Raw genomic sequence first — 24,242 nt, 5'->3', positions numbered from 1 at the left:
TGATGTGCCACTCGAGTGTAGATCGATAAGCACTCAACGCGAATGAGGATATCGATAACTCCGAGATCGATCACATCACTCACGCGACATTACGCCGCCGGAATTACCATCTCGTGCTCAGATATATCCACCTCGATAAAAACGACAGAAAATACGCCTCAGAGAACACGTCCAATTAATTGACAATGCCAGGACTCATTGTTAATCGTTTGTCAGAATATTGTGACTCCTCTATATTCACAAGGAATGATCAGTTGCAGACTGTCTTACAAGCGGGTACGCATACGAAAAGTGCGATTAAAACGACATTCCAGGTACGGGAACCGGGACTTTGAGCAGTGGGAACATAAGATGACATTCCCAGAATTATTTCAACGTATAATGTTACGATTACCTACAACTAAAAAGCTACGTAATAATATACAGCAATGAGAGGTTTATTTTCGGCGAAACTTCGTAACTTTATTGTCTATCGGTATTTGACGTGTCAACAGTGCAGGGTTGTGCTGCGGGGTCGCAGGGTCCTCCCCGGAGCCATAAAGTTATCAAGAGGTTTATGTCGCGGCGGCGGCGGGTGAATGTTTGCGATCACTTTTACGATCGCAGCGACGTCACCGTGACGATTCAACTTCATTGTCACTTGTCGCGTGACGCGTCATGTCGATATCGATTATCGACCGAGTTGAACGAATGAATATTTTTACGTCAGCAAATTATATTTAATTTTGATTTTGATTGATATTTAAATTTCACCAAAAATTGCAGGTTTGTTGCGATGTGAAGTGTCGTTGGATTACTTGCTCGTATCACCTTTTACCAAGAAGTTGAGAATGAAAAAATGTTATAAATAATTTTGTTGCAAATCTAATATATAAAATTCTCGTGTCACAGTTTTCGTTGCCATACTCCTCCGAAACGGCTTGACCGATTCTTATGAAATTTTGTGAGCATGTTGAGTATGTCTGAGAATCGGCCAACATCTATTTTTCATACAAAAATTAAAATAAAAAATTATATGGCAAAACAACGTTTGCCGGGACAGCTAGTATATTATAATATTATTAATGATTGTGTGGCTTGATATAAAGTAAAACCTGCACGTGGAGTATGTTAAAATTAAAATTAACATTCTGACGTGTCTGTACTATAGTTGCAAAACTTCTGAAAAATTCCGAATAATTACGGAATACTTCTGGGAAAGTTTCTTTAAATTTGAATTATTCAAAATGAATTTAATAAAAAAAAATATGAATTTTTATTTATGCTGAAAAATCGTATATTGCATCAATCATCGATCGCCGCCGCGCATAGAGCGTCGCCCGCCGGCCGCTATCACCGCTTCGCGCGCGCCGACTGCCACGGCGAAATATTCGACGGAAACATTCGAATGCGGGGTACGAATCTTTCCGCGGGGTGAGGGAAAACTTCTCCGGGGAGCATCTCCCTTCCGCACCGCCGTCGCCCGCTCGTACGGGCGAGCGAGTCGTGCGAGCGGGCGACGGCGGCGCGGAATAATTCAATGGAAATATACGTGTTTGTTTGTGGTTTGTGGTGGTTGAGTGAATTATTTGTTCAGTGGCACATTACGTACTTAAGTAAAATATAAATTGTTTATCTATACCTACTTCTAGGTTTAATATTATAAATGCGAAAGTGCGTCTGTTTGCCTGTCTGTCTGTTACCTCTTCACGCTCGAACCGCTGAACCGATTTGGCTGAAAATTGACATGGAAATACTTTGAGTTCCGAGAAAGGACATAGGATAGTTTTTATCCCGGAAAAATGTACGGTTCCGGCGCGATAAACGAATTTTGGCGCAACGGAGTTGCGGGCGTCATCTAGTTTTATCATAAATTAGTAATGGCGAATGGGATAGATTAATCTCTACTTACCTACTTATTACTTATATCCTATACAGGGCGACTGGAAATTAGTGGCGGAGCCGTTAAGGGGAGGTAGTCTAGGGTTATTCTGACAGATATCACTATGAGACCTACTGTGCTTACTTAACCCTTTCCAAAATATTCCTACTTAAGGAGTGTAACCAAAAAATCGTACTAAAAATTTTCAAATAGTAATAAATCCTAAAAAAAATGATTTTTGCCTACTTTTTTTTTTGTTTTGCAACAAAGATATTCCAAATAAGTAATTTTAATTGTTAGAACTTCGTAATTTTCATTATTTTTTGCAAAAATTGCTAAACAAAAACGGAAAATGTAAAAAACAAATCTTTGATGGCTGAAAAAACATCAATTTACTTAAAAAAGTCACCCATTATTATTACGTACAAAATAATTAAAAAACTTCTACGTTTCGTTTCCTTTCAAATGAGATATTAAAATCCAAAATCGGTTGAGAAACCATCAAGATAAGACTGTTGTAACGCTTCAACTCCCAAGCGGCCACATGTGGCCCCGAGAACAATACATTTCCAAGAACCCACGAAATCCTAAAAAATGTGATTTTTGCTTACTTTTTTTTTGTTTTGCAACAAAGATATTCTAAATAAGTAATATTAATTATTAAAACTTCGTAACTTTCATTATTTTATGCAAAAAATGCTAAACAAAAACGGAAAATGTAAAAAACAAATCTTTGATGGCCTAAAAAACATCAGTCACTCTTTATTATTGTGTACAAAGTACAAAATTATTAAAAAAACTTCTACGTTTTGTTCCCTTTCAAAGGAGATATTAAATTCCAAAATCGGTTAAAGAACAATGAAGATATGGTCAATAAAAAAAAAACCGTAGAACCCGCCCGAAGTGTTCCGAGAACAAAGGACTCGGTCGACTGTCAGGAGTCGAGCATGCCCCTCCGGCCTCCCTCTGTCTCAGTCCGCTCTAACAGTTAACTGTGTTCGGATGTGCTTACTTTCTCTCAGATTTCCTGGACTTTTGTATTAATTGATTTTCTTCCTGACAACTTGGACTGCGCCCTGGTTTCTGTGACTCCTTAGGATTTGACTTTGTTGTTTATCGGACCAATAATGGCAGAAAGAACATCGTTTAGTAACGAAGAATACGCAGATATTCTATTTTATTACGGAGCTGCTAGAGGAAACGCTGAACAAGCTCGTCGTGAATATGGCGAAATATTCCCTAATCGTCGACTGCCTGATGCCCGCGTATTCTCCCGAACATTCCGACGGATGCGAGAGCGCGGAACCGTCGTAAGATACCAAGGTAAGAGAAAATTATTATTAAAGCATGTTCAAACCAGAGATTTCTCCGTACAAAATGTAGAATTTTTTTGTTCTAGTGCTTTCGATAATCTGTCCAGCTATAAAAAATAAACCTTCTCTATCACTCTTATTAAGTCGCCCTTTAAATTGTGAGATTGCAAAACAATAATTAATGTTACTGTACATACAATTAGTCAGTGCAAAGACTCACAGAAATGGGTGCCATAAATCATACAAGTAAGATAACGGATATCACTTCCTCTCTCGCACTTACTTTAAAGGGTGATGACTGATGTCACAAGTTGTCACAAGTTGCACTTAATTAAAGAACCTTTACGTTTTCAGGTGACGCAGGTAGACCTCGACTGGAAGTCGGGGACGACGAAGAGGAAATTTTAAATCATTTCCAAATAGACCCTACGCTGTCTACAAGAATGATAGCTCGTCGTATGGGACGCTCTCAATGGAAGGTGTGGTACACTCTACACGAAAATGACCTCCATCCTTACCATTACACACCTGTTCAGGCCATAGAAGAAGGAGATCCTTTCAGAAGGATGCAGTTTTGCAGATTCTTACTAAATGCGGACGTTGAAGATAGAAATTATCTTAAAAGAATTTTATGGACTGACGAGTCCAAGTTTGATAAGGACGGTATTACAAATTATCACAACGCTCATTATTGGAGCGTACGTGTCATGGGTAATCCACACCTAAAAAGGCAAAAAGGTTCACAGAGAAGGTTTAATCTGAATGTGTGGATGGGAATAATTAATAACCGCTTGATTGGACCACATTTCCTACCGCAAAACCTCAATGGGGTTGAATATGAAAGTTTTCTGAGGAATGTTTTTCATGAATTAATGGAAGACATGCCGTTAGAAACGAGGCAAAACATGATATTCATGCATGATGGCTGTCCTGCGCATTTCAGGCTAGCTGTGAGAAGTTGGCTAGACCAACATTTCCCCGACCGATGGATAGGTAGAGGTGGTCCAATACCATGGCCGGCACGTAGCCCCGACATCACACCCATGGACTTCTTCGTTTGGGGTCGAATGAAATCTTTAGTTTATGCCACAGACGTCCCTGTACCAAACATTGAAGACTTGCGCAACCGAATTATAAACGCAGCGCAGGAAATTCAAAGTGAACTTACAGACTCAAGGGTTGTGAAAACGGGTGTCGTAAGAAGAGCACGAGCTTGTATTAGGAATAATGGTGGGCACTTTGAAAATGAATTATAAACAGTTTTTTTTCAATAAACTTATTCTTTAGTAGTTTGGTTTTTTTATTTAATTTTTATTTTTTATAATACTTCGATCGCAGGAATCCCAGAAACAATATTAGATATTCAATTGTTACGAGGCAGCCGGCTTCCGCGAGGGCGTCGAAGGGTTTAAACAGTCTCATCTTGATGGTTTCTTAGCCGATTTTGGATTTTAACATCTCATTTGAATGGGAACGAAACAGAAGTTTCTTAATTATTTTATACGTAATAATAATGGGTGACATTTTAAAGTAAATTGATGTTTATTCAGCCATCAAAGATTTGTTTTTTACATTTTCCGTTTTTATTTAGCATTTTTTGCATAAAATAATGAAAGTTACGAAGTTTTAATAATTAATATTACTTATTTAGAATATCTTTGTTGCAAAACAAAAAAAAAGTAAGCAAAAATCACATTTTTTAGGATTTCGTGGGTTCTTGGAAATGTATTGTTCTCGGGGCCACATGTGGCCGCTTGGGAGTTGAAGCGTTACAACAGTCTTATCTTGATGGTTTCTCAACCGATTTTGGATTTTAATATCTCATTTGAAAGGAAACGAAACGTAGAAGTTTTTTAATTATTTTGTACGTAATAATAATGGGTGACTTTTTTAAGTAAATTGATGTTTTTTCAGCCATCAAAGATTTGTTTTTTACATTTTCCGTTTTTGTTTAGCAATTTTTGCAAAAAATAATGAAAATTACGAAGTTCTAACAATTAAAATTACTTATTTGGAATATCTTTGTTGCAAAACAAAAAAAAAAGTAGGCAAAAATAATTTTTTTTAGGATTTATTACTATTTGAAAATTTTTAGTACGATTTTTTGGTTACACTCCTTAAGTAGGAATATTTTGGAAAGGGTTAAGTAAGCACAGTAGGTCTCATAGTGATATCTGTCAGAATAACCCTAGACTACCTCCCCTTAACGGCTCCGCCACTAATTTCCAGTCGCCCTGTATATCCTATTGTAAGTAAATCAGAATAAAAACCATAAAAAATAAACGAACTTATATGATTAGGTATTATCAAAGAAAAGTAACCAGCCGCTATTTATCGCTAGTAGTAGTAAGCCTCTAGTAGTAAGCACTAGTAATAAGCCAAAAGCCGTTTCTCGCCGCTTGGCTAATAATGTTAGTAACCGGCATCACATATTCTTAGATACACAACTAAAGATAAATAGTTTACAACTTCCAAGCGCAATTTTCCTCGTTATTTTTGACAGTTGAAATATTCCCAAAGTTTCGGAATATTTCGGAATACTTCCGAAGTATTCGACGGGAATAATTCGGAATTTTTCCCGCCAGCATCTATAGTCTGTACCCCAGAGATTGCTCGCGAAAATAATTTGGAATAAACTACGAAAGTCGGCGCGGGGTGACGCGGACGGCGCGTACTCGTATATTTATTATTTTTATAAAATATCACCAAACGGTAAATAAATAATGGCGGCGCTCAGTAAAATGTGAAGTTTTAAAAAATGACGATACAAAAATGCTTTCATAATTAAAACTTTATTCCATAAAAATAATATGAAAAGTTAATTTATATTTTGCTAAATATATTTTGTAGGTCAATTTCCAGCGACGCTTTTAATACATAAATTGTTGCTATGCGCTTATTTAACAGAGTAAATTTAGACACAGTAATTATAAATGAAGGTTTATTTAAACCGTCAAAATTTAGTGAGCGAAAATTTATGAAAATTACAGAAGTGCATAAGTCATAACGATGTGAATATAATATTTTTCCAAACTGTTTGTGCTTAGATCACAGCTGATAGATGTTGAAGATCTTAGTTCTTTTGTAATCAGAAAATTATTTTTTATGAAGATGATCATGCTATGTCAAAGATCATCATCTATGTCAAGATCCGGAGAAATACTACGGGCTCACAAATGCACGTGGGAGAGCCATGCTTCGGCACGAATGGGCCAGCTCGACCAGAGAAATACCGCGAGCTCACAGAAAACCGGCGTGAAACAGCGCTTGCGCTGAGTTTCGCCGAGTGAGTGAGTTTACCGCAGGCCCAATCCCCTACCCATTTCCCTTCCCTACCCTCTCCTATTCCTTCCCTACCCTCCCCTTTTCCCTTCCCTAACCTCCCCTTTTACCCTATTCTCTCTTAAAAGGCCGGCAACGTACCTGCAGCTCTTCTGATGCTGCGAGTGTCCATGGGCGACGGAAGTTGCTTTCCATCAGGTGATGCGTTTGCTCGTTTGCCCCCTTATTTCATAAAAAAAAGCTGGGGCTACTTCATAACCTAATGTAATAAAGGCGTGATGTAAGCAATCAGTGCTTTACCACCAAAAATCAAATCAGACAACAATATTATAATATGATTTTTATTTGTCATGTGGCGCTGCATACAATTAATTATTATCTATTATTTTGAAGGAATTTGTTTTCATACAAACACCAAACTATACCCCTCCAATGTATATGTGATGGATGATATATTATCCTGTAGCAACACGGTATCAGGTCACCGGGCTCTGGCCTGTGGGTCAACAGGCGCGTGCCCGAGTGCCCGACACCAGTGCCCGGCGCATCCCGCGTCCGTGTTTATACTGTGTCAGTAAACACTCTTCAAAATACAGGATGGGAACTAAGAATATTTATCTTTCCTGGGCAATCGAGTGTTGTAATGCTAAAGTTTTATTTATTATAATATTACAAGGTTTAAACACTTACGGTTTTTGTCTGGGCACTTTTTTTAATCCCGATGTTTCGGCTACTTTACAGCGGCCGTGGTCACGGGTGGACCACGTCACCACGTCCATCCGTGACCACCCGTGACCACGGCCGCTGTAAAGTAACCTTGTAATAACAATAATAAAAAAAAACCTCGTAATATAATGAGTGATACTCGCGTAAACCTAAGAAATCATTAAGTTTTATTTATAATGCACCTGGAAACGAGCAAAGATATGGCGCCAGTCTGCCAAAGGACCTCAAAATGTCAGGTGTCTATTGAAAGAAACAGAGTGTGAAAGGAAGCTCTTTTATTTTATGACATGGTCTAGGTCCTAGGAAAAGGGACAATCGGTAGACAACTTTGGCTTGTCTTTTTTCTTCCTAGCTATGCTCTCCTCCTCCTCCTACAGTCGTGTTCCTCATGTCTGAGGATCGTGACCTCCCCTTTCTATGACCTTTCTTTTAATGGTCTTACACCAGCTGTTCCTATCCTCGGCCGATCGAAGAGTGTCGTAGACGGTGGACTCGAGTGTGGTGCGGATTTGATCGGACCAACGTATGGGACTGCGACCTCGTGGTCTATGCTCTAATTGACAATAGTATAGAGTAATCACGCTAGAAGTTATACAAATAAAAAATATTATTTTTACCATGTGTACTGGTACTTAAAGTGAGTGTAACCTACACTTTTAGCACCACTTCCACCTTATTACAAACTATTTCCACCCTTTATAATAATTGAATGTTGATTTAAGATTCCCAACTTATCTTAAACCGATGTTATTTAAACAATCGTAAATCGAAGCCGAGATAATTTCATTTACACGGTAGATACGTCAATTTAGGTTTAAAATTGAATCGAAATTTGATATTATTGTATCCGACCGAGTAAGATTCTCGTGATAATAGAAACGCCCTGAGCTGTTAATAATTAATACAATAATTGATGACTTGTCAGTTTAGAATATCTTCACTTACTCTTAAATTAAAGAGCGAATATTTATTCCGATTCAAGACTTTACGGAACGAATACACTCCTGATAAAAGAAGAGGTTTCAAAGGCAGCATGTTAACACTAAGATCAAAATGAATTCATATGTAACGTTCATGCTGTATGAGTTAGGGTGAAGGATCATTGCAATGTAATGCATCTATCACGGCGATGTATTTTTAAATGGCTCATTTAAAACTGAAATAAATTTACCACACAAATATCAAAATTGAGTTGCCAGACTTGCGGCTCGCGGTTTTTGGCTTCCTGTTCTAATTTTGAATGTACTGTAAACTAAAAATGCACGGTATCGACGCATTACTTTGCAATTGGAACTATCCCTAAGAAGTTGCGAGTGTAAAGTATAAAATATGTAAAAGGGTAGGGCGCTATAAACTGTACTTTCTAGGATCTAGCTCAAACTAATAACGTTACTTTTTCTCCTCCGACACGACACTAAGTCCAACATATGCCCTAATAACATGAACGTTAGAGCCAGACTCGCCCTCGTTAGGACCGTAAATGGAGAAGGGGAGAGAGGGGGGGAGGCAGGGCAACTTGTTACGTCCACCACTTAGTCGGTTTTACGGGCCACTGATTCAATTAGTGAAGAAAGGGGCCGTAGAAATGTATGTGCGGAGTCCTTAACAGCAGTGACGTCATTGATGTCCATTTCATACCACAGTTTGAATGTTACACAGTTACTGATCTTCATACACCACCCCAAAAGGCATAACATATTTTATAGGTGAGCTAACTTATAGTAGAAAAATCATAGTGTCGAGTCGAGCCGCGCTAGGAGTTCGGACTTGCATTCATTGACCCATACGATGGTAGTATTTACACCAGAGAAGTAAATTTTAATAGTGTTGTTGCTCCTTGCAATCCCCATCTTCTTAAGCCTCTTTGCCTAGAGACGCCATGTGGCACCATGCAAATGACCCGGTCGAGCCAGCTCAATATCAAAGGGTGGCTCTCCGGCATTTAAATAAAATTAGAAGTTCATAACTTGTGTCATGATTTTGACTATGCATAGCTTAGTATGCCAGCCCAATCTCTGTCACGTATCTGAGCCGAACTATCAAATAGTTGTTCCGCCCGCGCCGAGCTCACACACGTAGTAATTACTACGGTCGATTGCCTCCGATTGATCTGTTTCCTTAATACAATTATATTATACCGGGGTTTCATATGAGACGATCTCCGAGCCGTGGATGTCGTATTAATGACATGTTCAGTGTTATTGGTTTTACGTATTATGCTATGTGTACAATGGAGTAACTTAGGGCCTAATTACACCTACCTAGTAGAGTGGTGAGAGAGTGCCCTCGGCCGAGCTCATCCATGATAAATTAATATTATCTGGCGTGCGTCCAAGTGTTACGGCGATCTCCCCCTCGGCATGACGAAGTCGCTTCAGGATAATGGACGGTCCGGGACTTTTGTTTCCGCACTGGGTCAGGGTCGATAGGACAGTATTGTGACCTTCAGCAACGTTTTTGTGTAAGTTGTGGTTGCGGATTAGATTATTTGTATTGGAGATAACGTTTTGTAGTTAATATGAAAGTAATTGTGGATGTTTGTTACTCTTGCTTGAAAACTACTGAACTCTAGGCCTACTACGAAACCGTTTTGAGACTCAAACAATCGGACGAGAATGCCGCGTCCTGCTCTTACAACGTCATTTCACGTTTGTTAGGTTAGGACGCGTATGCAGGACGCAACATTCTCGTACGATTGTTTGAGTCTCAAAACCGTTTCGTGGTACGGGCCCTGATTTTGATGTTTGGTACGTTTAGTAATTTAGTGTCCGGGAAGAACATATAGACTACACTTTATTCTGACAAATGAGAGTAAGATGCTACATCTTCACGGGCACGGCTGTTTCTGTGAGAACAAGAGAGCCTACTTTTAAAGTTTCACGGTAGTGGTCGCATGGTCTCTTTTCAGTTTAACTTTCTGGTAATTTGTGTTGAGAGCTAACAAAGTCTTAACGTTAACAAGTACAACAGCTCGGTGTATTTCAAGATTATAAAAAAACGCAACATTTTGTCGTCACAAACGTTTTAATTTTAAATTGGATTCAAGATTATATTATTATTATAATTTTTATCTAAACAAACGAATTCGCCATAAACTGTGTTCTAAAACCCAAGGAAATAAAAGGAGATAGAGAAAAATTTATGAAAGGATATAAAAACATTTTTCAAATATAATTGTGTCGGAATTGCTGAGTTTTAAATATTTTTATGTCGGCGGGGTTTTTCATTCTTATGTAAATACAAAGTATTTTCATTCGGGGCTCGGTTTAAAGTTTTTAATATTTTTCCAACGGCGCGCTCCGGAGCCGGAGCTCCGTATAAAAACATTGTCTGTGCTGAAAACACCTCTCGTGAACGTTGCGGACCCATACGAGACAATTCAACTATTTCGACCGCGAGCAAAACCTTTGAAATCGTTTGTATATCATAATAAAACTCTGTAAAATGTTATTCCTAGAGATGTTTTACTTTTCGCCCGAACTGAAAAAAACGTATGTAAACTAAATGTTACTATGATGCTTTCCAAAGAAAGGCGATGCTTTCTTAAAAATATAATCAACATTAAAAGTTTATTAAGGCCCAGTAGTCCCTAAAATAAGCAGGTCGATGTCTGTCAGTACGAATATCGACGTTAAGGACATTAAAATAACATTCATATCAGCGCACCTTGTACAGTGGCGGTTACGACGCTCGCCGCGTGCCTTGATAATAGAAAATAGGAGTAAAAACCTTTTGTTTTTAGTATTACACAAATCAAATATATCAAATCGTTTACGTTACGTTACGACACTTAAACCAAATTTTTTGATTTTTCTGGAAAGTGTGTAATTTAGCCATAAAATGATTTAATTATGAAAAACAGCATTATAACAGTCATATTTGAGATTTTTTTCTATCGAGCAGAATTTTTCAAATCGTGTACTGATATACCTTTGCGTATAGGAAATTTTCTCAATTTTAAAACGGTACTTATTTTATACTTAAATAATGACATTTCCTTTACTAAAAACGTGTTTTAAAAAACCCATTTTACGTAGTTGCAACAACCACAGCGCCTTAAGTAATTAAGTTACTATATTTTAGAATCACATTCTATCAGAAAAGAAAATATTTTGCGTCAAAAACTTAGACTATCTAGCGACTCGGGAGTCAGGGGCGGCGCTAATGCCGATATTAATACGCGGCGACCCACTTAGGCCTAGTCTATCAGTAGACTAGACCCCACGATACACCGTGCTTGCGGGTACAAGCACGGTGTATCGTGGGGTCTACACAACTACACAGCCAACGATGTTACGAGATCGAAGATAAGTACATCTCTCATGAATAATGTACCTACCTAGGTAGTGGACAAGAGCAAAAACTACAACGTAATAGCGACTTCTATTTTCGAATTTCTATAAAATCCCTTTACTAGCTTCTTTTGCTTACTAGATGTATATTTTCTGTCAGGCTATACTCATACTGTAAGTATTGTACAGTGTGTAACAAAAATAAGTGATAATATTTTAAGGTGTGTACGTGTTCCTTGTAGAGAGTTCACTGTGAAAGTAGCAGCTCTGAAAGACAATTTTTTTTTTCACTTTTGTATGGGCAAGGGCCCGAGCGTCACGAGTTTCCCCATACAAAAGTGAAAAAAAATTTTGGTCTTTCAGCGCTGCTACTTTCACGGTGAACTCTCTACAAGGAACACGTACACACCCTAAAGTATTATCACTTATTTATAAGTATAAAATGTAGGACCGATGTTATATGTTTATTACTGAAAACATTCTACAATATTACTTTCTAAAAGTCTAATTTTGAAGAATTACATCCCTAAATCATGGAGGAGAGCCTCCACTTTATTAATGAAATTGAATAAAATTTACTTAGAATTATCTTCTGTTGTAACCTCGACGCGTACATAGCACACAACACAATATTATAATATACAAACAAAATATTACATAATAATTGAAGGCGCCACCTTCAGTACGTCACATCAATAACCGTACCTTTTGTCAGGGACATAATGACAGCGTGTTTATATCCCGGCCGCCTACCGCCCCGCACCCGTCGGCCCGTCGGCCCATCATACGACACGACATGAATCAGATCCGTCGTAAAAGTTCTATTGTTACTGTATACAACCTGTCACCTGTCGAACTTATCTTATGTTACAATATAAGGTTACATTATTATAACATTATATTGTTACATAATGGTCCTCCCTTGATTGTGTAGAATTATGTTTTATGATGTGTTTAGTCCAGATTTCCGATTAGATCCAGTACTTTAAATAGGATAAAGGTTTTATTAAATTAAAGTAATTTCTTACATTGATTTTTGATTTAACACTATAATATTATTTAAATAGATTTCGTTACCTATTGAACAGCTATTCACAATGCACAACGGTATTTGGTAAAATTGAAAAAGATAATTCCCGTTGGAACATTTTGCTCTCATGAAAATAGTATTTTAGGCCAATAATAACAATATAATAATTGTTGTTATTTTCCAGTTATTCACATTTCACATACAGTCATACACCTTAAAAAGTAAAATTAAAATTTCATACAATGTTACCGATGTATAAAATTTTTATTGGTAAGCATTACGTGCTCTATTGTTTTATTTGTATAATTTTGAAACAAATTTAATTTGAAGCCCTTTTAGGTTTACAATAAATTTTATTTAAGAAAGGAGGAGAATGTTAGCAGGTGACACGCAGACTTGGCTCGTGATTCGTGAAGTAAATGAAGCACTCTGTTCACATCGCGTAACATGTATCACAGTTAAAGTGTCGGCGTATTTCTTACACTCATTTATTCCATCAAAGCCTTAATGCCAACCGCTCCCCTCCTCCTCTCCTCCCCCTTGCGGTACAAGGTAGAGCCCACGTGATTTACCGCTCTGCTCTAATATACAATTATTATGCAGCACATTATACTCGCTTATATTATAATCACTACATATTATAAAACAAAACAAAGTACAAAAGAATCAACTTTACATTTAATGCGTATTTTGTCTCTTTAGGTGTAAACAGGAAAATGGGAGAGTTTTAACAATGTACATTGTACAAAAAGTAAGGAAAAGCGACGGCTGAAATTTCCCGACTTCAAATAAAATTACCGCTTTATTTTTTATATTAAATGATGTTTTAACGGTTTTTAGGGAATACGACATACCGCGGTGACCGTACTTATTGCAGGGATACAAAAAAGAAGACAACGTTATCCTCTATACTGGATTGTTTTCTGACGCGACGCGTTCTTCTTATTTGTCTATAATATTATGTTATTTTCTACATATTTTTGAGCTGGTATCGACTTACGAATAATGAAGAATAAGTCTCTACTCATTCTTAAATGGATAGTTGGATTTTAGAGAAATTCGTAAAAAGGTGTACTATATATTATATTATACTTAAATGGCTGAAATACATATTTGATGATACGCCCGATACACACACGTACACGTGGCCCGACAGGAACAATAATTCCATGAAAGAATTCACATCACGATGTTATTTAGTATCATATTTTAACCGGCTTCAAAACGGCATCGTTTTTATTTTAAAAGCACTAGTTTCGCTCACCTTTCACATTTCCCTGTAGTATCGTATAAAAACTTTCCGTGAATATCGATATTGATAATTAAAATAAAAAATAAGTCTATTTTTTTCTTGCTTTGTTTTTTTTGTGTATCTGATACTTGTATTGTGTGGTATTTTTAAATTTAAATGTACAGAACTTTGTGTAATGTCCAGATTACTGAATAAACGTTTATTTATTTATTAAAAAAATAAAACCGACTTCAAAATTGTACGTAATTGAGAATTAAAACTTCCTATCTCCAAAACAGCTCAACCGATTTTGATGAGACTTACACTATTCCCTAAGTTGAACAATACCTAGTACAACAAAAAAGAATTACTGAAATTGGAATGGTAGGTCTAGAGATATGCAAACACAAACATAAAAACATACATACATACATACACTTTTGAAATTTGGCACATTTGTTCAGATGCTGATATAGACCAACATAATTATACGAAAATTGGGCAGTTCTGGAAATATTACATACATACGCATCGAATTGATAACCTGCTTTATTGAAGTCGGTTAATAAAAATACAGACAAAGTTTTGTTGTGTTTGTCCCACGGCCCACCTGTGCACACTAAAACCGCCAAATCGATTTGCATGAAGTTTGCCGTAGAAATATTTAAAATACAAATAGTAGATTATTTACTTATAATTCTCGTAAAATTTACGATCTTTATAAACAAGTTTCGAATTAAACAAATGAACGTTTATTTTTAGTTAAGATACTGTATAGTTGTAGTTAATTATTGTAATTAGGGTAACCCGTTGTAATTAACTTTAATAAATAAATGAACATCAAGCAAATATCACATTATCTAATGCTAAATAAGACTTGTTTTTGTAATACATACTGTGAAACTGTAAAAGTTACAGGTAAAATAGTTCGGGAGCCCTAGAATATTTTTTTTTATTACTATCAAGCTAATTTTTTGTGAGTAGCTCCATTTTTATAGGACGAACGACATTTTTATACTAGCGAAAAATCTTGAAAGTGGTAGCTAACAAAAATAAAAAGGATTTCAAACTTTGACTTGATGGTCCTAAAATATAGATTGTTCTATTTGTAGGACAATGTTACTCTTAAATTACTACTACTATTAACCTATCAATATATAAAAAACCAGCTTGTTAGGGTTCAGTAGTCAACCAAGTTTTGTTGATTGTACTAAAAGGATCATATGGAGAATATAATAAACAGGACTTCTAAATTGACAGGATTTGTAACAAGACAAATGAAAATATTTAATGAACCAAGTATATCCATCCTAATATTTAATTATATTATTCGCAGCATTCTGGAATACTGTTCACCGGTATGGAATCCAACTTATCAGACGCATTGTGATCGCATCGAGCGGATACAGAAACGTTTTGTTTATTTTTTATGTTTCAATAATCCTACGTGCAGAAGGTTTTATAGTTATGAAGACAGACTAAATCACTTCCAAATATCGACGTTAAAAGCGCGCCGCAAAATGCTGGATATTATGTTTCTTTACAAGGTTACACATGGACTGATCGATGCGCCTGATTTGCTGGAATCCTTGTCATTCAGCGTACCCAGAGTGGGTAGTCGTTTCCAACATCGTAAAACTTTTTCACTATCATCATACAGGACAAATTTAGGACAACATGGCCCTTTGTATCGCATGTGTTCATCATGTAATGCTATCAATATGACCTATGACATATTCTCTGGTTCTCTTGTCTCGTCTAAAAAGACTCTTAAGGAGATCTTCGACTAGGGTAATTACTGTTTTTTCTTTGTAAGTAACTCCAACTAAATATGTGTTTAAAAATAGTAGTTAGTTGACACAAATTCTAATTGTTATGTGCATGTTGTGTTCACTTCTTAGAGAGATACATTCTCTGGCATTATAATTTTATACTCTATTATTTATGGCTACATGTATTGTGAATTGTATCTTGTTTTGTGAACCTAATAAAAAAAAAAAAAAAAAAAAAAAAAGGTGTCAGGTACACTGCTCAGTACTGGGCCAAAGTCGCCCCGTGAAGGAGGCGAAACAAAAGGCAATTAATGTAATTAGCTCAAAAACCTTGAGTCACAGTCGCCGGCTTGACCTGGAAGCACCAAAATGTAGTGCCCAAGTTCTATATTTCTTTTCAATTCATGATTGTAAAGTAAAAACCTCAGAACAGGAAAATAAGGTAAAAACGATTATTAAAACTTGACTTAATGAATGAGCTATGTGAGTAAAGTGACAGTTTTTGTAGCCAAAATGCTGTCTAGTATCCGCCATTTTTTGTTAATTTAGTCGTATTCATACCAAACGTATTTACATTCGCAAATGTGAGCAGGCTCACTTCTACATACATAGATTTTTTATTATGTTATAATGTTATACGACTGTTGGCTACTGTTGCCTACTGTTGCTATTTGATTTTGCATCTTTACATTTTTGAACTAGCTACATGTTAAAATGATGTTTTGGTGTAAAGTACGAAGTGAAAATATATGGATTTGCACTGGAATGTAACTCTTTCATACATTGAGAGGCTGTCGACAGTTAGTTTGGTCTGAACACAGCCAGACAGTCCTCTTGTCTTGCCAACAAGAGTTATGTGAATCTCGCCGGTATTCCATCTCACCCCATCCTCCCCTACGGACGTTAGCGCCGAGTTAGGCTTCTTACAGACGAACGGCACGTGTCGACGCCACGTGTCGGCGGCAGTCGACGGCAGCCGACGGCAGCCGTTGACAGTTTATGACGCTTGCAGGGGGCCTACCACGACCTTTCCTAAAACGATCATGTTTCCAGAACACTTTGTTGTAATATTACAATAACATTACTGTACTCACTTTTAAAATATAATTTTACTAAAAAACAGTAAAAAATACAAAACATTGATATATTCGCTGTGAAATATCAACTTTTTCAAGATCGCTAGCTTGACGTTAAAGTAATAAGACGTGGGAGAACCATGCTTCAGCACGAATGGGCTGGCTCGACCGGAGAAATACCACGTTCTCACAGAAAACCGGCGTGAAACAGCGCTTGCGCCGTGTTTCGTCAAGTGAGTGAGTTTACCGGAGGCCCAATCCCCTACCCTATTCCCTTCCCTACCCTCCCTATTCCCTTCCCTTCCCATCCCTACCCTAAGAGGGAATAGGGTAATATGGGAATATTACCCTATTCCCTCTTAAAAGGCCGGCAACACACCTGCAGCTCTCCTGATGCTGCGAGTGTCCATGGGCGACGGAAGTTGCTTTCCATCAGGTGACCCGTTTACTCATTTGCCCTCTTATTTTATAAAAAAAATATGCTTATCTGTCAAACGGTGTCGCTTAGTAGAGGTAGTGGTAGGCCCCCAGCCCCCTACGCAACGGACGTCTCGCATCAAACAGATAATTTATTCACAGTACGTCCGCTGAATCGGCAGCGTACGGATTACCGACTAGCCTAGTAAATGAATGCTCAAAAGGGGGGTGTGGATGGAAAAGTCGAAAGCAGAAATTTTGACTTAGGAACTTTGTTTGGACTAATTTAAAGATAAACATACTGGCTATAGTGGGTAAATCGTACGCTGCCGATACAGTGGACGTACTGTAAAAAAATATCCGTTTGATGCGAGACGTCCGTTCCGTACGATGCGCTTACCGTTTCGCGGTACGTCACAACTGCAAGCGTGATAAACTGTCGACGGCTGCCGTCGACTGCCGCCGACACGTGCCGTCGATTGCCGCCGACGCGTGTAGCCGACACGTGCCGTTCGTCTGTAAGCGCTCTTACACTTAACGTTGTCGCGCGAGATTTTAATACATCTCAGACGCACTTCACATCTGTAGCTGAAACGGGTTCACGGTAAGTACTAAACGCGGACTTATATTAGGATTACAAAGAAGCGATACCTAAAAACATGCAGGATCACAATAAAATAATAATCACAAATCGGCCCTTTTAAAAAAATAAGATCAATAATAAACACTATTAGAATTAACAAACACTTTAAATAAGTACAATTACTTAATTGAAGAATAATACTTCGTTAAATCTTTCTCTTTACGCTAAATCCTCGAGATAATACATTTTTCCAAAATTCTTACAGCCCTTGATCAGATAATGTAGGAGCTGCTTACTCGACTACACCCTTTTTGTGTAATGATAGAATATGATTGTTGAATTAAAAGTCCTTGATATAAAATGATAATATATTGATTGAATGCTAATGCTAGTAAATGAGTGCGCGATTGATGACGGCTAGTAGCGAACTGCCCGAGAGTATGCACTTGCCGGGACTACGGGAAAATTATGTAGGATCAGCAATGTACGTGCTAGCTCGTACATGCTCCCGGGCCACAAGATGATGATGGTGATACAAGGTGATAGTAAATAGGTCCTTAAACTAACTTAATGCTAATACATTATTTGTCGTCGATTGACACAAAAGAGTGAAGTACGGGCGAAGTGCCCCGACTTTGCCTGCTAGGGCCACACACTTTGTTATCACTAATAGTTTGCACTTTCTCAAGACACTGATCACTTTTTGATTGCTGAGGCATCACTATAATATTTCCGCGAGAAGTCATCTCTATTCCTTCAGCCTTCCTTTGCATTGGAGGTGCTGCTCTTACAACAAACGCTTTGCATTTCCATAGTAACAATGATCCAATAATCAATATTAACGCTGCAATGACATAAATAGCGGTATAATGATGAATGTCATGATACGAAAAGCTTTCCAGTGTTGGATTGTTCTGCTTTAAATCGTCTAGTTGCTTCTGTAAGGCATGTAACTGTTCTCTCTGTTCAGCTGACTCGTTATAATTAACTTCTGGTGATGATTCAGAGAACGACATGTTAAAAAGATGATTGATCGGAGCGATATCCCCAAAGGAAACCTGAGGGTTTACGTGTAACATACTTTGTGCGTCTTCTTTATGCGAGTGAACAGAAAAGTCCTTTGACTTAATCAAGCATCCTTGTTTGACGCTAAACAATCCTGACTGTGATAATTGTGCAGAGCTTATTTCATCGTCGCAAAGTATGTTTAAGGAGCAGTAGTCACAACAGAAATAGAAATATGTATTGATCCTGTGAGTGTCGATCCACATGTTATCACACCCATCGATGCTGTATAGACAACTTTTAGTCACTTTGTTTCTTCTGCATAAACTCTCGTTACCTTTAAGTTGATATTCCGCTTTACTGACGCGACATAACATATTTTCTGAATGTTGATTGAAACAAAGGAGCAACTCCGTTTCTGTCATGGTAATGAAAGTGTCCTTCTTCAAATTAATTGCTAAATATTTCCCAATGGGAGTGATGCTTTTCATCGCGTTATTTGCTTTACGGGGGATAGGATACAATTCGTACAACTCGTACGAGTCGCTGGCTATCAACGGGATAGTTATTTCAAATAACATATAATTAATGCTTATACGCGTTCTAACTTTAAGCAAGTGATATAATTGAGTTAAATCGGTATAAAAAGGAATAGCTAGATCTTTAGATAGTAAGGATGATATTTTCTGTAATTCTAATTTAAGCTGATCCGGTGTTAATATGTGAATATTAAATTTTCCATCGTACACATTAGTGATTGTATCCAGTAAATTGTTTTGTATGTAAGTTAAATGATGTATCAAGTTACTAGTCGTTATAGATGATAGGATAAAATCAGTTATATAGGACACATTTTGTATATTATCTTTTAAAACGCTTACAAAGCTATCGATGGCACCTATTTTCTTAAAAATAGACTTGTGTTGATTTTCCATTACAGACTCACTTCTTTTGATATAATTAAATTCTGCCTCCACTAAAGAGGTCTGATTCTTCCATAAGGAAGCTAAATGATTTTGATTCTGATGTATTATATTTATATCATGCTCGTATTTATCCGCAAAATTTTGATCTAAAATGCCAAATAAACTGTTCGCGATGTATCCTACGCCGTTAATAAGTCCCCGTCGTTGTCTGGTGCGCGCTACAAAATGTTGATTAATTAATAAGCTATTATAGTACTGCAGCTCATTAAAGGAGTGATTTAATTGTAACAAGATACTGGCGCAATATGATACAGAGCTTATCTCCGCGCACGCTTTCTCGAGATAAACAATATGCTTTTTGCACGCCGCGATGCCTTCCCAGAACGGCTTCATATCGTAGTAGACGACCAGGCGCCAATCGTCTCTAATTACATGCATGTTACTTATTTTATCAAAGTAGAGACCTTTAGTGTTTAAAGGAGTATCATTAAAAAATGAGCCTTGGGAAGAAGCAATAAGGGTCATAAAAAATAACAAAACAGCTGATATGATAGTAGGCAAATTATAGCGTTTTCTGGTGCTCCTTTTTGGTCTCTCCTCTATTTTTTGAGCTCGTTGCTCTGATGGATTGATAGAATTCGATTGATCACTTTGAGATTCTCTAACAGGTAGAATTGATAATTTTATTACAGGACGTTTCATGTAACCGTTCTTTGTTTTTAAGGTAACGACTCGAACGTACCCGTCGCTACCTGGGTGCAGTTCCACGACTCTACCTAACGCCCATTTGCCTGCTGGCAGGTTGTTGTCGTGGATGATAACCACATCATCAATTTTAATATTTTGCAAGGACTGCTGCCATTTACTGCGCGCTGATAAATTTACTAAATATTCGTGCTGCCACCTTTTCCACACGTCGTGAAAAATCTTTTGTGTAAAGTACCACCGAGTTCTTAAATCCTGTTCAGTTTCGTAAATTGTTAAGATCGGACCGGATGAAAGAAAATGAGACGGAGTTAAATAATTTAGGTCATCCGGGTCCTCGGTCATGGGACACAGAGGCCGGGAGTTGAGACACGCCTCCAGCTGGGTACAGAGAGTATAGTACTCCTCGTACGTCAACCTTTGGTCACCTATCACTCGTTTTAGGTGGTGCTTAAAGCTCTTGACCGCCGCTTCGCAGAGACCGCTGGCCTGTGGCCATGATGGGGCATTGAAATGCCAGCTTATACCCATTTCGGCAATTTCACTATAAAATGTATCATTAAATATTTTCTGCAACTCCGCGTATTCCTGCTGAAGTACCTTGCTGGCACCTAAGAAATTTGTACCGTTATCGCTAAAGATTTTGCTAGGTGTCCCTCTGCGAGCGGACATTCGGCGTAAAGCGGCTAAAAATGTCGAGGTGGTAAGGTCTGATACGACCTCGAGATGTACGGCCTTAGTTGCCATACATACAAAAACTGCAACGTAACCTTTACTGCTTTTAATTCCACGGCCTTTGCTACTCTTTATCATGATATGTCCGGTGTAATCCACCCCTACCGATTGAAAAGGTCTACAAGGGTTAACTCTAGCTGCGGGCAAGTCACCCATTAATTGCTGATGCTTGCTAGGGCTGTGTCTCCTACACGTGATACATAGCCTAAGGCGTTTTTTGGTAGCCCTATTGCCACCTATGACCCAATACTTCTTACGTATGAATGCGGACGTAAGACGAGGTCCACCGTGAAAGGTGAGCTCGTGGGCCTGGTCAATTATTAGATCTGCTAAGCGACTCTGATTGTGTATTATAATAGGATTTTTCATTTCGGGGTCTAAATTGGCATGTTTCAGCCGACCGCCTACTCTCAAAAGATTATTTTCATCTAAGAAAGGATTAAGACTTATAATTGTGCTACTAGATGAAATTTTCTTGTCATGCTTTAAATTATCAATTTCTTTGTTAAAACTTAAATATTGTATATTTCTTATGATAATGTTTTTTGCTTTGCTTAGCTCTGATAATGATAGGTGCTTTGCTTTTGTTTGTTGTTTTTTGCTTGATGTAAATCTTAACATATATGCTACTATTCTAACAACCTTAGCTAGAGAACTATGTTTTATAAGTAATTGTAATATGATGCAATTGTCACGATATTCCTGTGTGACCAAGTTTACTAATGCGGAAACTTTAAGCTCTTGATCGGTAAAATATGTTTGATCTGTATGATCATGTTTAAAATTAGGAAGCCAGTTTGGACCCCGCCACCAGACAGGGTGGTCAATTAACTGAGACACATTCAGGCCACGACTTGCTGAGTCGGCTGGATTTTCTTCGGACTTAACATATCGCCAACATTCCGGTGGCATGATTGATGTGATTTCGTGAACTCTATTAGCCACGAAAACATTCCAACGAGTAGGGTTTCCATTTAACCAGCCTAAAACTATCATGGAGTCGACCCAACCGTATGTTTTTATGTCGTAACTGCTAAGACAATTTTTAACCTTATTTATTAATTTTGATAGTAAAAGTGCCCCGCACAACTCTAATCGAGGTAATGATACTGTTTTGCTACTCGGCACGAGCCTCGTCTTGCCTACTAATAATGCTATACGGGACCCTTCGGCCCGGTTGATACGACAATATACTACACCTGCGTACGCCTTTGTTGACGCATCACAGAAACCGTGTAACTCGATGCATTCGTTTTCTGTTGTACCTATCCACCGCGGTATATTTATTTTATTTATGTTACATAAATCGACCTTGATTTTAACCCACTCCGCATAAATATCGGCAGGTAGCTCGTCATCCCATTTGAGGCCTGCTAGCCATGTTTTTTGGAAAATGATTTTTAGTTTTGTCGATACGGGTGAGAGCCATCCTAGAGGGTCAAATAATTTGGAAACTTCTGAAAGTAATAACCGTTTTGTTGTTTTTCTAGAAATGTTAGAGTCGATCTTTGATTGAAAAGAAAAATTATCATGATTTGGGTTCCAACCTAACCCTAAAATTTTGCTCTGCTCTTGCTTAAAAAAGAAACCAGGAGTGGTTTCTGTATCGACATCTACTAATAATTCGGGTACATTTGACTTCCATTTGCGAAGGTGGAATCCTCCCGATTGTAACAATTTGATAAGGTCCAGCTGCAGCTTCCTCGCTACTGATAAATTATGATGACCGTGCACTAAATCGTCCATATAAAAGGAATCCATAAGAACAGACAGAGTCGCGCTGTTTAAGTAGTTTGATTTTTCGTCTGACGCTAGCCTTTTTAACGTCATCATCGCGAGGAACGGTGCGGCCTTGGTACCGTACGTCACCGTTTGTAACTGATACTCTTTGATAGGTTCGTGTGGAGCGTCTCTCCACACGATTTTTTGATACTTTTGATCGTCATCATGGACCCGTATCATTCTAAACATTTTCTCGATGTCAGCAGTAAATCCGAATTGAAATTGTCTCCATTTAATGATAAGAGACTGGAGATCCTGCTGTAGATTGGGCCCGGACAGCATTAAATCATTAATACTTAAGCCCGAAGTAGTTTTACACGATGCATTGAAAACTACCCTAAAGCGTGTGCTCGTAGAGTCATCACGCTGAATACCGTGATGAGTGTTAAAATATGATGAAATAGAATTATCTGTTGACGGTACCATATGACCTAATTCTCGATATTCCTCCATAAATTTTTTATATTCCTGATGCATGTTACAGTTTTTCTTAAATTTTTTCTCCAAAGATAGAAACTGAGCCACGGCTTTGGGTTTTGACAACCCTAGCTTGTTTTCAAAATCGTCCTCGAAGGGCAACCTAACGACATAACGACCGTCTTTTTGGCGCGTCGTAGTCTCATTATAATAATCTAAACATTTTTGATCGCTAACTGATAACTTTGAAGTTTCGGAAATATCTTCAATTTCCCAAAACTTTTCTATTTGACTTAAATCGGTTAAAACTACATTGCATTGAATAGTTTTTACGTTCCCTGTGAGAATCCAACCTAATGATGTGTTTTGGGCAATAGGCGTAAGATTATCTACCTTAAGCATACCGTCTAATAAAATAAGAGCGTATATGTCGGCTCCTAGCAACAGATCCACTGGGCGGCTTACGTTAAATTTAGGATCGGCTAACGAAATGTTCTGTAAAAATGGCCATGTTGGCTTATCGAATGAAAAACTAGGTAAATTTTTAACCAGACTCCGCATAATCAGCACGTCCGTTTCAAATTTAAAATCGTTATTTATTGCTGCACAATTAAGAGAAATAACACCCTTACAGCTGCTTTCCTTGGCTCCGACACCAGATACAACACCCTTGCATCTCTTTCGAGGCAAGTTCAGCAGTTGAGCTGCATGCTCAGTAATTAGAGATATTTGGGAACCTTGATCTATTAGAGCACGCAATTGAACGTATGTACCGTCTAATTTTTGCACGTTGATGATGGCTGTGGCCAAAAGGATTTCTGGAATCCCACGCTGTAAAGATACGTGAGAGTTGTGAGAGTTTACTTGCGCTGGCTCGTATTTCGAAACCGTCGGTTGCGCTTGCGCATAAGCTTCGTGCAAAAGAGTGTTATGCTTTTCATTGCATTGTCTGCAACGTTTAGTAGAAAAGCAAGCCTTATTGTTATGAGAATAAAGGCAGTTTTGACATATGTCATGCTGTTTGACGATTTTGCGCTTTAGGTAATGTGGCATATCGATAAAGCGCTGGCAACTAAAAAGAGCGTGATC

At 37.9% G+C, this 24,242-nt stretch overlaps 1 protein-coding gene across 1 annotated transcript; it reads left to right on the top strand.

The window, feature by feature from the left end:
• The first annotated feature begins 2,950 nt into the window (after nt 1-2,950).
• Nucleotides 2,951-4,463, top strand: LOC121737150. The gene is made up of 2 exons (XM_042128719.1): nt 2,951-3,184; nt 3,529-4,463. The coding sequence occupies exons 1-2, from the start codon at nt 2,989-2,991 to the stop codon at nt 4,428-4,430; spliced, it is 1,098 nt and encodes a 365-aa protein (XP_041984653.1). The 5' UTR covers nt 2,951-2,988; the 3' UTR covers nt 4,431-4,463.
• Nucleotides 4,464-24,242: the final 19,779 nt, after the last annotated feature.

This window comes from Aricia agestis, chromosome 20 (genome assembly GCF_905147365.1).
Source record: "Aricia agestis chromosome 20, ilAriAges1.1, whole genome shotgun sequence".
NCBI lineage: Eukaryota > Metazoa > Arthropoda > Insecta > Lepidoptera > Lycaenidae > Aricia > Aricia agestis.
The sequence above is the reverse complement of the archived record's forward strand: the minus strand, read 5'-3'. Positions and strand labels throughout refer to the sequence as shown.